The 15,448-nt window shown below is 46.1% G+C and overlaps 1 protein-coding gene across 2 annotated transcripts in view; it reads left to right on the plus strand.

Annotated features, from left to right (window-relative positions):
- The window catches only part of LOC147463693 (glutathione gamma-glutamylcysteinyltransferase 3-like), an 88,601-nt gene that overhangs the window by 14,551 nt on the left and 58,602 nt on the right, over positions 1–15,448 (plus strand). For both annotated transcript variants that reach the window (XR_015185274.1, XM_086490247.1), the window contains exons 3-4: positions 10,796–11,034; positions 11,858–12,021. Coding sequence is in view for 1 of the 2 variants with exons in the window: in XM_086490247.1 (XP_086346373.1) it covers positions 10,796–11,034; positions 11,858–12,021 (403 nt within the window). In the remaining variant the exon portion in view is untranslated. The remainder of the gene's footprint in view (positions 1–10,795; positions 11,035–11,857; positions 12,022–15,448) is intronic.

The raw sequence follows: 15,448 nt of genomic DNA on the forward strand, positions 1-15,448 counted from the left end.
GATTAAGGGTAAAGTGATAAGGCGGTTCTTGGTTAAATTCAAGAACTATCCTGCATTGGATGCGAAGTAGATGGAGCAGGAGGACCTAGCAGATACTCCTCAGATTGTGAATCTTTACCTTGAAGCATTTGGATTAGCATAGTCTATTCTAAATGGAACCCCGAATTGAGCTTGGGCGGAATCTGGTGCAGCGGGTATGCACAAGAGGGGAGTTGCTCCGCTCCTCTGTCAACAGATTGCCTCGATTTTTGATACTAAAGTCACTGATGTCTCTTTGAGTTTTAGGGATACTGTGAGCTAACAGTATTCTGCTGTATGACTTTATGAATTGGAATTCCCGATAATATGATATTAATTTGTTCTTAAGTTGTTTAAGTGGAGGAACTGATAGACGAAATGACTGCAACGTTTTGGTCTGAACGATCTCGATATACATGGTTGGAATAAGGATTAGTCAATCGGCATCTGTGAGGTCCCGAGTGGATCTAGATGCGATTGCTAAATACGTTGCCGATAAATCATGGTCTGAGATCTGAAAGAATTTGTGAATGTGATTTGTCATGTGATGTCCTGTGATGTCGTGTGATGTGACTGTCGATTGATACATGTGCTAGATGTGTGTTCCTAGTGCGTCGGTACTACCAGTCAGTGTCTGCTAAGACAATTTATGGCTTCTGTCTGTTTTGCAGGCATAATCGAGGGCAATTACAATGCTTTCAAGAGGGGGGTATGTCACAAACCGGTGATGTGGCATGGCTGGCAGTACACCCACACACACACACACCCCAGGCAGTCCTGATTGCCCGTTGTCTTGCTGACGTGGCATCACCGTACGGGTCCCTCCGTGATTTACGGCGCAAAAAGCGGGAATTGATGACGTGGCAGCAACGTACGGAATTTCCAGCTTTTGGGGCCTGCTTTTTCTACGCAAGGGGCTGAAAGTTCCTACGCAATGGTCATGGGCAGCTTTTGGAGGTTATCCTTTAATTTCCCAAGAGGTCTTGTGAGAGGATATGTTGTATTTGTGAAAGCTTTTGATTTTCAGCTTTTGGGGCTCTGCTTTTGGCATCCAGTATTTGGGGCCAATATCCCTAGGCACGTCGAATCAATTGTGAACTGTGAACTGTTATGAAGGGAATTCCTGTCGTGTCGCGGTAGAATCTTGACTTGGAGTGTCCAAGTCTGTTACAGAGGTGCTCCCATAACTTCCCTCCTGCCAGGTTCTTTGGCTTTTGAAAGTTGCTCGAGACAAAACCTCCAAGCTCGCCATCATGGTAGCTTTCCAAATGGCATAATTGTCTCCATTCAATTGCCGATCCGAGGGAAAGGTAGGGAGTGTAGGTATCTTGATTGGTTGTTCACCTATGCTGGAGTAGAATTGGACCAATCTTTCCATTCCTCCTTGACGGTGGTCTCACCGCCGCAGATCCCATCCTCATGATGTACTTCGTCACCATGGGCTGAATTGGTTTCAGAATCATCACTCCTCTCCATGGTGTTGGAGAATTTAGGCATGTAACAAGGCTAGGTCGAGGTAGAAGTCAAAATCTGAAAATCTGTCCACTACAGCCGAAATCAGTCCCAAAAGAGTGAAAAACGCAGAAAAAACAGCAAACTGTCTCTTTTCGTCGCGAAAGATCAGCACCACAAACTCACACAAATCACCAATCTGATTCGAGAGCACGTCGTGGCTCTGATACCATGTCAAAGAAGCAACAGAAAAGGGTGAATCGGGTGATGAACTTGTCGGCAACTGCGAGCAAACCACCTCTCCGTACCGGGCAGCCAATAGCTCTTTTATCTATCGCGATTTGTCTCCTCGCCATCAAGTTCCCAGCACATATCGCCCACCGAACAGGCACGGGAACACATGCATGCAATGGAACACGGAAGAGGGGATCCAAGTGGTGCAGAGGGAAAGCGCTAGCAGAGGGAGATGAGATCGCAAGGGAAAGACGCCAAGTGGAGAGAGAAAACTCTAGAGAGAGGTTGGTCGTCGACATAGAAAACGCTAGCATGCAGAAACCCTAGAGAGAGAGAGAGAGTGTCCCAAACGTTGGATCTGTGCACTGAATAACATGCCAAAAAGTACAAGGGTGTGGTTTGCATATATAGGCAAACTGCAAGTTTGCCTATCTACTGCAGAAATCCCACTATCCCAATAAATGGCCTAAAATGCTAATAAATATATAAAACTCACAACTGAAAGTGACCTGGGACACATATTTAGTAGCAGAACTGCAAAAGACTTGAGACTCTGACCCCGGGAAACCCTAGGAGCCGAGGTCCCGCCTCACACCAGCCTATCGGGTGAGCAACACAGTGAAGTGCACCACCGTGAACAGGTACGTCTACCTCAAGTACGGCCGGGCACAGCCACAAAACAGCCCTCACTCCCTAGTCTGCTCCTAGGAGATACTGGAGCTACCACCAGACAGGAATTTGAACTCTAGCAATCTAGTTCCTACTCCCGCAGCCAACAACATTCAGATGCTTCTTCCATACATCCCTTTGGAGAGCTCCAACCTTCGGGGCAGCCCTTCTTCAAGTGTGTAGATTTGGCCACGGCTCGCTAGTATAGCAGGTTCTTCCCTTGTAGTCTTTTTCCCGGTTTTTTGGCATGTTACAAATCAGCCCCAGTGTTTCTCACGGGCTTGTTCCCTGAGCCGGTTCCTTTACTCTCCCTTTGAGTATTGGTATCATATTGTGTATTGGATATTGATTGCACAGTTCAATTGTGGGTATGTTCTCTTCAGCACAAGTACAAAGGACAGTTTTTGATGAAGTTTTTAAGGAAGCAAGTTACAATAGTGGGATGGGAGTACATGTGCTCTTCCGAGAGTGTCTGCAATTTGGCATATTGTATTGGATTGTACCTACAGGTTTGGTCTTGGCAGATGCAGAGCTGTGGCGGACATTTGGTTTGATGTGAGAGAGTTTGCTTGAGTATCTAGGTTCTTTCTGAACCCTGACGGCTTCTTTGGCAAACATGATCCTCAGTGATGACCTTTGGGGTCATCCTATTCTTAGTAGTCCGAGTTTACCGATGGTGTGATTCTCTTTCCGTCTCGAGTTCCATGAGATTCAAGCTTTGCTATTCAGTTACAGAGGAAGCAATTTTACTCCAAGTTGTCTCAAATTTCTTTCTGGTGGTACTTATTCTCTTTTCCGAGGATTGAGTGGGAGGGGGACTTTCTATCTTTGGGGGAGTTCTCAGCTTTAGTTATGGAGCTTTCAGTGACAATGTTTGCTCTGTTCCGAGGTGGGTTGAGTCAGTTGTTACCTCAAAGCGTACTTTTGAGGATACTTTTCTTTTAGAGAGGGCTTCTAGGTTATTATCTTCAGTTGACTTCCGGTGCTCCATTCAACCGAGTACCATGCACGGTGTCTTTCAGTCCTTGGTTCCCTTACCCATTTGTTGCGGTTTTGGATGGTGTGCTTTTAGCCCGCAGTGCAGTTAGTATCTTGGCAGATGTTTTCCTTAGCCATTTCTGTGGTTGCCCCGTCTTTCGGATATGTGGTGTGACGGTTGCTCTTCCCAGTGCATTCGAGCAGTAGTTACTATGCCTCGTCTTCCTTAGTAGCCTCGGTTGTCCCTTTTCTTGGACTTCCCGTAGCAGCTTGGAGATTTTGGCATGTGGTAGATGACCGGAGGTACAAATTTTCGTCTCTTTCCTCGAGGGTGGAGCACTTTAGAGTTGGGATATGATCTGGATATCCGCAGTTTATGCCCTTACCCTTAGTTTTGATGCATACTCTTGGAGCGGTCATTAGCAGTACTTACTGTGGATGCTAGTTGTTCGACTTGTGAGTCGGTTGGCTTGAGGAGATTCTTGATAGAGCTGGATTTTCAGCGGACAACATTATACTTCCTGAACGTCTTTCGGTGGTATACTGGCCAGGTACTATTCAACCTCAGAGTTCTGTAGCAGATATCCTCGTCCACGAAACCCTCTCTTTACAGTTGCAGATTGCTCACTCCAGCTTCTTTGTCCGACTTCCTTGCCAGGAGGTGAGAGGGGGTGTTAGAGTTTAGGCATCTTTCCAGATTCGTCCAATCGGTCCTTGTTTCTCCCAGGGACAGGTGCTAGGGAGTCGGTTGTTTTGTGGCTGTGCCCGTCTAGTGTGAGGTAGGTCTCTCATGTCTAGCCATGTTTAGCTCTGGTTTTCGCTTGGTTCCATGGTCCTTTGTGGTCCTGTAGGCTGGGAATATTATTCCCTAGCCTTGGTACATTTTTCCCCCAGACCCCCTGTGCATCCAGTTGCCTCTTTCCACTTGCTCCCTATTTTTCCCCCATTTAGGAAAGTCGTGGGGCGGAGGTGTGGGTCGGCCAGGCTGAGCATAGGCCTATATAAGTAGCTAGGGGGGATCACATTCTGTAGTGCATTCAGCCCGAGTTCAGGGGCGCCCTCTCATGGGCACCCCAGGGGGCAACATGGGGAGTTCACCAGCAGGCAACATAGTTACCAGGAACGGGAAATCGGAACGGGGAACGGCAACATGCATGAAATGCCATTTCCTGTTTTGGATACTCACGTTTGAAACACGGAACGGGGATTCGGAACGGGAAATTGGGATGGGAACGGGGACCTGAAAATGGCCATTCCCTGTTACTATGGCAGAGAGTCCTAGCGTTGTCACCACCAGCAGCTCTAGCGTTTTTCCTCAACAACCCCAACGTTTTCCCTAGCAGCCCCCAGCATTTTTGGTGGGCAGCCACGGGGAGGTGCGCAGATGATGGCATTATCCTTTTTGTGGCGATCCCTTGCTAGGACAGACATGGGCAACAGATCTTCCCCTCCTTGTGATTCTCTCAGGGCAGCCCGTCCCGTGGGCATCTCAGTCAAAGGCATAGCACTATACTTTTGTGCTGGCCTAGGAGAGCAGAGATCCAATTCTCTCTCTCTCTCTCTCTCTCTCTCTCTCTCTCTCTCTCTCTCTCTCTCTCTCTTTGCCTGCTCACGCCACCTGCTGCTGCTGAGCTACGCGCCACCTGCCTGCTGCATCGCCATTGACTGCCACCATGCTGCTGGCCGCGCCACGTGGGCTGCACCCGCACCCTGCTGCCTGCGCCACAGCAACGCGTGGTCTCTCTCAGCTGGACTGCGCCCCCCCCCCCCCCCCCCCCCCCCCCCCTCCCCCCAAAAACCCGCAGGTGCATTACAGTGCAGATAGCGTGCAGTCACACCTGCAAATTTTTCGGACCTGCAAAATTTTTTCAGACCTGCAGATTTACAAAATACAGAATTTACATTTTCAGAATTCTCACGAGTTGCAGACCTGTAGGGAAATTCCAGAATGTTGAGAATTACATAAATTTCAGCATTGACAGAAATTAGCAGAAAAAGAAAATAAAAAAATGTATGATTGATATGGGGAACACACATGTATGCATTATGCGGGACAGGGATGTATGTGTGATGTGACATAGTGGGTTGACTTGGCGAGCTAGACTCCAGAGGGAGGTGCTTTTGGGGGACATTACTCACAGACAGTCATAGATTGACTTCCGACGCCTAGTGCGGCGGAAGAAGAGGGCATTTTTGGCTCGGCTAGAGCAGGATCTATATCAGCTGTTCTTGAGTCAGGACTCATGTGAGGCATGGCGGCTCTTTTAGGAGCACTCTCCCCCCCCCCCCCGCCATCACTTCTACAGTGGACAGGGGCCAGTACGCATCATCTCTGTACACAGTTCCTGAGCAGCCCCCCCCTTCCCGACCCTCCCGATCCATGCCCACACACATGTTCTTTTTTCACCGCGGAATGGTGAGGAAGGCCATTGACAGGATGAGGACTGGGAGAGCATACGATCATGATGGTTTAGTGGCTGAGCATTTCACGCATGCCAGAGATCTACTAGCAGAGCTTCTAGCAGCGATGTGTGAGGGCTTGCCTAATACTTGGAGCCTATCTACTATTGTACCTATCTTCAAGTCGGGAGACCCTATGGAGCCTGGGAATTATCGCACTATCATGATTGGACACACATTGGCACGGTTGTACGCATCTATTCTTGAGCAGCAGCTGAGTAGATGGGCAGAGAGGGAGGGGATACGCGCAGCCGGGCAGGCAGGGTTCAGGAGGGCTTTTTCTACTCTTGACCATATCTTGACACTCAGAGCCATCATTGAGGAGGGTAGATCGCGTGGGAGACGGATCTATTGTAGCTTTGTGGATTTCCGCAAAGCATTTGACACAGTGCCTAGAGCTAGATTGATGCGCAAATTACAGCAGATGGGAGTACCCACAGAGCTCATTTGGGGGGTCATGGCATTATACAGGTCAGTAGTGGGGCAGGTATGCACCTCAGAGGGTCTATCCACACCGATTCACTCCACTATTGGGGTGAAGCAGGGCTGTGCTCTCTCCTAGGTTTCTGACTACATTGAGAGAGATGGTGATAGAGGTGCACAGCTGGCAGGGACATGGATTCCATTATTGTTATATGCTGATGATATTGTGTTGATCTCCGAGTCTCCGGAGGGGATGCAACGTCACTTGGATGCTTTGAATAGGTTTGCTCAGGAAAGTGGTTTGTCCGTCAACCTTGGTAAAACCAAGGTCATGGTATTTAATACCACCCCACAGTGGATCAGGAGGTCAGCGCCAGCATTCACATACGGCCAGGAGACTGTGGAGTATACAGATGTGTACACTTACCTCGGAGTGGTTTTTAGTGGGCCAGCATTTTCATTGAGGTGTGCAGCAGAGACTAGATTGACCAGAGCCCATGCAGCATTGGGTAGATTGGAAAGGATGTGTTCACAGGTTCAGTTTCAGGAGCCTCGGACGAAGCTCTGGCTCTTTGACACTCTGGTGGCTTCTGCATTGCTTTATGGAGCTGAGATTTGGGAACCTTCATTAGATCATCACGGGAGGACAGGCCGCAGTGATGGATAGGGGAACATGGAGAAGCCTCTGGTCTCTATGATCTCGCGGCTCATTAGAGCCAAGGCCTCAATACCACGTGCTATTGTTCGAGCAGAGCTAGCTGCCCCCCCACTAGTGGTTGAGGCACTCACCAGATCGGTCTCCTTCATACACCGGATGTGGGAACTTCCCAGAGACAGATATGCCCGCCTTGCACTTGAGTCCTCTCGATAGTTAGCCATGCAGGGAGATGCAGCATGCTGGTATGGGGAGATGACATCATGGTTTCAGGCGCATGGGTTCAGCATAGACAGATTGCCTCCCTTCCAGTACTCACTGGATGCACCCTCTCTGACTCTTACACAGTCCGAGATCACCAGGCTCATCCGCGAGGACTTGACTCAGCTAGACACTAGGAGGACATGGATACAGCCAGCACAGGAGCTGAGCACGAAGATGGCTTTCTACAGAGAGCATCTCCTCCAGCTTACGGTTGATGGTTTTGTGACGAGGCCCAGATACATGGACACCCACTTGTCTCATGGGATACGATGTGCTATCGGCCAGATACGTACATCTTCACACCAACTGCGGATCGAGACTGGGAGATACAGCGGAGTACCAGCAGAGGCTAGGACATGCCCCCTGTGTGACATCGAGCTTGAGACAGAGTTGCACTACACATGCCACTGCCCCGTCTACTACGAGATACGAGGCCGCTTTCATTGCTTGTTCAGAGAGGGCTTTGGATCATTCTCCAGAGTCATGCAGTACGAGGATCAAAGATGCTTGGGTTTGTTTTTGCTCGACCTACGCAGACACAGATAGAGCCTGATGAGAGGAGAGGCTAGCAAGTGCCAGAGACAGATCACAGATTTCTTTAGAGCTGCCACTGGACACCCGGAGGAGTTACTACCACAGCAGAGCTCGTCGTCTCACACCAGAGGCACACTGATCGATCGAGCGACTGAGCTGGGAAGATCCAGAGGCCCATGACTGTGGAGGACTACACAGCATCGGCGGAGGCTGCATCAGAGGATTCAGACCACTTTGGCTCGACATGCACGACCCCCGGTCAGACTACTGAACATGGAGAAGATTGATGAGATCCGCCAGCGACCGATGCTGGATCTCTTGTGATCTAGCTATCCCAGCTAGCTACTGTTCACACCTAGTAGTTTAGGATTCCATAGTATTTTATTGTGACATTTGTCATTTCATTTTTGTCATTGTTGTCATCTTGTTACTCTGACTTTGACTTTGTATCAGATCCACCACATTGTAACTTTCTGGTCTCATAGGTCACTTTGGCCTTTTGAAGACGTTAATATAACATTTCATTTCATTTCATTTCTCTCTCTCTCTCTCTCTCTCTCTCTCTCTCTCTATCTCTCTCTCTCTCTCTCTCTCTCTCTCTCTCTCTCTCTCTCTCAAAGTCGTTGGCGTCTAGATCTCCCCAGCTCAATCGTTCGGTGAATCAGTGTGGCTCTGGTGTGAGACGAATGTGAGCTCTGCTGTGGGAGTAGCTCCTCAGGCTGCCCAATGTCTACTCTAAAGGAATCTGTGATCCGTCTCTGAGACTGGCTAGCCTCTCCTCTCATCAGGCTATCTCTGTGTCTGCTCAGCTCGAGCAGGAACAAACCCAGGCATCTCTGATCCTCGTAGCCCATGACTCTGGAGAGTGGTCCAAAACCTTCTCTAAACAAGCAATTAAAGCGGCCTCGTATCTCGTAGTAGACGAGGCAACGGCATGTGTAGTGCAACTCTGTCTCAGGCTCCATGTCACACAAGGGGCATGTCCTGGCCTTTGCTCGTACTCCGTTGTATCTCCCAGTCTCAATCCGCAGCTTGTGTGCAGATGTGTGTATTTGGCCAATAGCACATCGTATCCCATAAGACAGGTGGGTGTCCATGTATCTGGGTCTCGTCACAAAACTGTCCTCTTAAGCTGGAGAAGATGCTCTTTGTAGAAAGCCATCTTTGTGCCCAGCTCCTGTGCTGGATGCTATATTTCCCTGCATGGCTAGCTGTCGTGAGGACTCAAGTCCAAGGCAGGCATATCTATCTCTAAGAAGTTCCCACATGCGGTGTATGAAGGAGACTGATTTGGTGAGCGCCTCCCCCACTAGTGGGGGGGCCGCTAGATCTGCGTGGATAATGCCACGTGGTATTGAAGCCTTGGCTCTAATGAGCCGCGAGATCATAGAGACCAGAGGTTTCTCCATGTCCCCCCATCCATCCGAGCGACCCGACCTCCCGTGATGATCCAATGAAGGTCCCCATATCTCAGCTCCATAGAGCAATGCAGAGGCCACCAAAGTGTCATAGAGCCAGAGCTTCGCCCGAGGCTCCTGAAACTGAACCTGCGAACACATCCTCTCCAATCTACCCCCCAATACTGCATGGGCTCTAGTCAATCTGGTCTCCGCTTCTCTCCTCAATGAAAATGCTGGTCTGCTAAAAACCACTCCAAGGTAGATGTAAGCATCCCTATACTCCACGGTCTCTTGGCCGTATGTGAATGTAGGTGCTGACCTCCTGATCCACTGTGGGGTGGTATTAAACAGCATAGCCTTGGTTTTACCAAGGTTGACAGACAATTCACTTTCATGGGCAAACCTATGCAAAGCATCCAAGTGACGTTGCATCCCCTCCGGAGAGTTGGAGATCAACACAATATCATCAGCATATAACAATAGTGGAATCCATGTGCCTGCTAGCTGTGCACCTCTATAACCATCTCTCTCAATGTAGTTAGAAACCTCATCCTCATACATATCGAATAGAGTAGGAGAGAGCGGGCAGCCTGCTTCACCCCAATAGTGGAGTGAACCGGTGTAGATAGACCCTCTGAGGTGCGTACATGCCCCACTACTGACCTGTATAATGCCATGATCCCCCAAATGAGCTCTGTAGGTACTCCCATCTCCTGTAGTCTGCACATCGACGGAGGCTGCATCAGAAGATTCGGATCACTTTGGCCAGACATGCACGTTGCCTGGTCAGACTACTGACCATGGAGGAGATTGATGAGATCTGCCAGCGACAGATGCTGGATCTCCCGTGATTTAGCTATTTAGCTATCCCAGCCAGCTGCGTACTTTGCTTAGTTCACATCGAGCGGCTTAGGGTTCCATAGTATTTTTGTTTTGTTATGCCGTCCGTCAGTTTATTTTGTTACTCTTGACTTTGTATCAGATCCACCTCATTGTAACTTTCTGGTCTCATAGGTCACTTTGGCCTTTTGAAGACGTTAATATAACATTTCATTTCATTTCTCCAACCTACAGGCCCCCCCCCCCCCCCCCCCGCGCCCTCCGGCTCCTTACGCACGGTATAAGCATCCCCAAATTTGGGGGCACCTATTGTACACGGTTATGGTAGTTCTAAACCCCTGCCCGCCCCCCCCCCCCGCTCCTTATGCACGGTATTTGCATCCCCAAATTTGGGGGCACCTATTGTATATGGTTATTGTAACTTTCTGGTCTCATAGGTCACTTTGGCCTTTTGAAGACGTTAATATAACATTTCATTTCATTTCTCCAACCTACAGGCCCCCCTCCCCCCCCCCCCCCCCCCCCCCCCGCGCGCCCCCTCCGGCTCCTTACGCACGGTGTAAGCATCCCCCCAAATTTGGGGGCACCTATTGTACACGGTTATGGCAGTTCTTACCCCCCCCCCCCTCTCCCCCAATTGTGCACTCACGTGCCACCATATGGAATGTAGTAGTGAATCCCCCGGGTTTACACTTGGCTTTATATAAGTGTTGATGGGAATCTTGCATATCTTTTACTTTGGAACCTTTCCTAGGAAATAAACAAGGAAACTGTCTTTTTTTTGGTTCGGGGATGCCTTTGGGCTTTTGGAACATTTGTCAGTCAATGAATGTATGTTGCTACTACTTATGATTCTTTCTTTTTCTAGGGCCTTGGAGGTGGTTTGATGAATCAATGCTGGATTGCTGTGAGCCTTTAGAGAATGTGAAGAAGTACGGGATTACCTTTTCCAAAGTGACCTGCTTGGCACAATGTGCTGGGGCTTCAGTCCAAGCTTTTCGTGCCAACCAAGGCTCCTTGGATATTTTTCGCTCATGCGTCGAAACCTGTGCTTTTTCTGATGACCGCCATCTTGTTGTTTCATATGATAGGCGGATACTGAAACAGGTACATTGGGAACCTTAAAAAGTCTTCCAAGGGTTGCCTTCACTTTTAAGCACTTGTTATGTCTTGTCATTGATGTAATTTGAGTAAGGCCTATTGATTTGTCTGCATTTGCTTAAAATCTTGAAACCTTGAAGTGAGATATTTAGCTGTAGGGAGGATAGGGCTGGGAACAAAGAAACAAAAAGTATCGGTCTTTCAAAACTTTTTGGCATCAATGGCGCTATTGACATCTCTAAGCACAGTAATAGATCTTCTGTAAATGTGAAAACTTTCATGGTGACCATTCAGTGCAGTTGCAGGCTACACTAGTGTCTTGACATGTCCTTGACCAGCATTTTACATTCATGTGGGCATTTTTTTGTCATGGGATGTTTTGAAACAAGATTGGGTTATTTGCGGACTTCTGAAATGAGAAACTGTTTTCACCTTCTGTATGGAACTTATGGAGTAACATGGCCTGATATGGCAGTTATGGAATGAGAAAATCAGATCACCAAGAGATTCAAAAGGCTATGTTAGAAAAAACTGAAACAGTTCCAATAAGCCATTTTGTTTTTGTGTGAACAAAAAATTTGTATATCGACACTTGGAACTCCATTCGTGCATTGGCAACACACAACTACTTTAATTTGCCATCCCTTGTTGAGGTTGTAAAAGTTTCATGGTAGTCTTCAAGTTTCGGCAACAGAAGAAGGTTTGTTTCTTTGGTCATGGAGATAACTAATAATTTTCTGTTCATGTTCTCATGTTTAGATTGATTGTCTAAAAAGTGTATTGTTGTGGACTCTGTAGTTCTTTTTGGCTTAATTGCACATGATGCCAGACAGGCACTGGACATTTTTCTCCTTTGGGTGGGTATCATCGTCAAAAGGATATGGCATTGATCCTGGATGTTGCACGTTTCAAATACCCCCCTCATTGGGTACCACTTTCACTGCTGTGGGAGGCAATTAACACTACTGATGAGGCTACAGGAAAATTGAGAGGGTTAGTTTTTGCACCACAATCATTGTGTTTGCAGTTGATAATTTTCAGGTTGCCTTAAAATGCATGCAGGAAGCTTGAGTTGTGAAAGTAGTTTCTTTTGTTTACAGGCAGTTTGGGTTTGTATGGTTTACTTTTCCAGTTTGTTCATGAAGATGGATGTTTGTGAGCAGTAATACAACCAAGCATTGTCGTAAACAGTTGTCAAGTTCCTAGTCTTAAAGTCATACTCTTTGGTTAGCTTTGTGGTTATCAGACATGCTTGAGGCTTAAAGGAAATCCTGTTCAATAAATCAGGTCTGTAAGTAATCAGGTGATTTGCCTGAATTCTTTCTGTCCTAGTTCCTGCAATGTGTTCATGTATCTGTGAAATAATTCAGTTTCTTAAGTTACCAGTGCTGGCTTCTTCAATGTCTTTAAGTGTTCTGCTTACTGCATACCGTAACAGAGAGGCGCTCAAGTGTGCATCTTACAGAAGGTTTGCCCACTCATCTCTGGATTTCTTTAATAGAAATTCTACATTTACACAGATAGGATTTTATGTAAATTCTACTCTAGAATGTCTAGCCTGTTTGAGATGTACATGAGGCGTACACTACACTTAACAGTGTAATTCTGGAGATCTGTACTAAAAGGAGTTTTATTGGTATTACCAGACAACAGTAGATAAATGTCCATGGGGCTTCTCCTTATCTGCATGATATTTCAAAATGCATGTTGAAAACAACCTATTAAGGCATTCTGTAAATGCTACTTTATTTAAGCATGGTATGTATATGTATATATGTGTGTGTGTGCGCGCACACATACATACATACATATATATATATATATATATATATACCTGGGAGGTAGAAACTTTAGGTGAACTCCATTTACCAGTACGATTAGCTTCTTCTATCTCGACGATGTCGGAGAGTAGCCTCTTGAAGGATGATATAATCATGGCCATATTGAATATTAGATTATGCCTAAGAAGTAGCTAGCTCTCTAGGGTGTCAATGGATTGCTGATATGCAAAGCACTAGAGTGTGGAATAAGAGGAGGAAAGGACTTAATGCTTCTTGCATAGGGGCTTTGCTTGATACTAGACATAGAAATTTGTCTAATTAGACAATTAGTCTATTGCAAGGAAGTTTGTCCAATGGACCCATCTACATAGAATGTTCTTCAGACTTTCCTTGTAGCCTCACCGATAAATATTTGATGAGGTAATCTCTCTCCTTATTGAGATGCATGGTTTAGATCTGGAACATAACTCATACCACCTATGGATAGCTTATCGCATGATAATATAATCCGCACTATCAATACCTGTCTACCCTCTGTGTATAATTCTGGCTATTTGAGAGATAATGAATCTCAAATCTGAGGCCAGAATATTGTTACAAAGGTGGATGATACAACTCTAGGCGGTTTACCTGAAATGGTAACTTGACAAGAAGTTGAATTTGCTGCAGAATGGAAATTGGATATTTCAAAGACAATACTCAATGAGGTCCAGCAACGCATAGCTTTGGATATTCAAAGGCTTGGATCTACTTCACAATACAAAATTTTAGGCCGGGCTAAATCCAGAAAAGACATTGCTTCTGTTATTGAGAAACCAGTCTACCAGATGCTCCGAAGATGCCCTTCGGAGCATCTGACTCTCAAGCAAGTGATGCTTCTGCATCAACTTCCCATCGACGCCATTATCCTCCAACATTGGCTTGTATTCATCCTGAATCCAATAAGGATTATGAAGGTTTTTTAGATGCAAACTATGTAATCGTATTATTGCATCTGAGTTTGTGTCCAATGGTATTGATCTCGTTACCAAGGCTGCCATTGAAGAGAAGGATCTTAATTATAGTCTTCCCTACATCTTACCTTCTCCCAATACTCAACTGCAATCCTTGAAGTCTACTTCTAATTGGCATACCAATGCCCTCAAGGAGATCGCCATCTTACAATATCAGGTACTCTCCAAACTCTCTCCGACTTCTTCCCACATCTTTTTTCCCCGGGGGGTATCTACTCAAGATAAAGGCAAAGCACCGGGAGTAACTGATACACAGTAGACCGCTTTGCAACAGGCTCTTAGTTTTGGTGGAGGCTCAAATCATAAAGATTTTTCTCGCATATTTTTTACAGTATTACAGGAACCTATGATTACTTTTGTGTCCAACTTTCCTCTAGAAATGTCGCCTTTTGTGGTAGAAGATAACGAAGATGGGTTTAATCCCTATCATTGTTAGGGAATTAATGCTGAGATACAACCATGGCAACAAAGGCAAGAAATGGGAGAGGTCATTAGAACTATTTTACTAGAAGATGTGCAATGGACAGTTTTTCAGGATGATAGCTGTGTTGAATATGAAGAGAAGGAGTAAGATGAAGTTTTATCCTAGCATGTTTTTTACAATATTACAAGAACCTGTTATTACTTATGTGGCCAGCTTTTTTCCAGAAATGTTGCCCTTTGTGGCAGAAGATATCGAAGATGGGTTTAATCCCTATCATCGTTGGGGATTAATGTTGAGATACAACCATGGCAACAAAGACAAGAAATGGGAGTGGTCGTTAGAACTATTCTACTAGAAGAGGTGCAATGGACAGTTTTTCAGGATGATAGTTGTGTTGGATATGAAGAGAAGTATTTAGATGAACTTGATTTATTTCTTCCTCAAATATTCCCAGTTCCAGATGAATCTTCTGACAATTCTTCAGAGATTAGCTCTGAATATGAAGTTAGAATTTTTAATCCTGTCAAAATGTAGACAAAGCTTTGGGCGAGGTTTGCCGGTACCAACGTTTGGTTGATATAAGAGATAACAGAGCCTGAATCCCAAAGAGCATCCAATTGAAAGGATTGTTATTCGGGAAAATATTATCCATACCTCAGAATAATATGCTATATTGTAGGTTGGATTGATTTGTGATGGCACCCATTTATACTGCGCTGAGCGATCCAATCAGTTGTTGGTACATTAGCAATTGGAGACAATGCAGCTAACTCTGACAGATGTTGTACTGTCCCATAGACAAGATCCAATTTATCTTCACTGGCTTCGATTTGTGATTGGACAAATAGCAACTGATGATGTAGTTGCTCACATCTAGTGTTTACCTGTTAGATGGTTTTCAAAATGGCTTGATCATTTTTGCTACAAAATTGAATATAGTCAGCAGCCTCATTTATAGGATGGAAGGTTGAGGTGGAAGCTTTAGGATGGAATGCTCAAGTGGAAGCTTGATTTTGAGGGTTGTGTCCAACTTCAGGTTTATGCTTGACTTCTTGCCTGTAATGACTTATTGTATGTCGAAGTACGGAATGCATAAATCTTTTCCATTTGTCTTGTTGAGCAATAGTATTTTCTTGTTCGACCATATTTCGGAATAGGAGCATAGGAGTATATTTTTGCTGCTCCTTTCCGGATAAATTTAG

This window comes from Adiantum capillus-veneris, chromosome 2 (genome assembly GCF_014529385.1).
Source record: "Adiantum capillus-veneris isolate H3 chromosome 2, ASM1452938v2, whole genome shotgun sequence".
NCBI lineage: Eukaryota > Viridiplantae > Streptophyta > Polypodiopsida > Polypodiales > Pteridaceae > Adiantum > Adiantum capillus-veneris.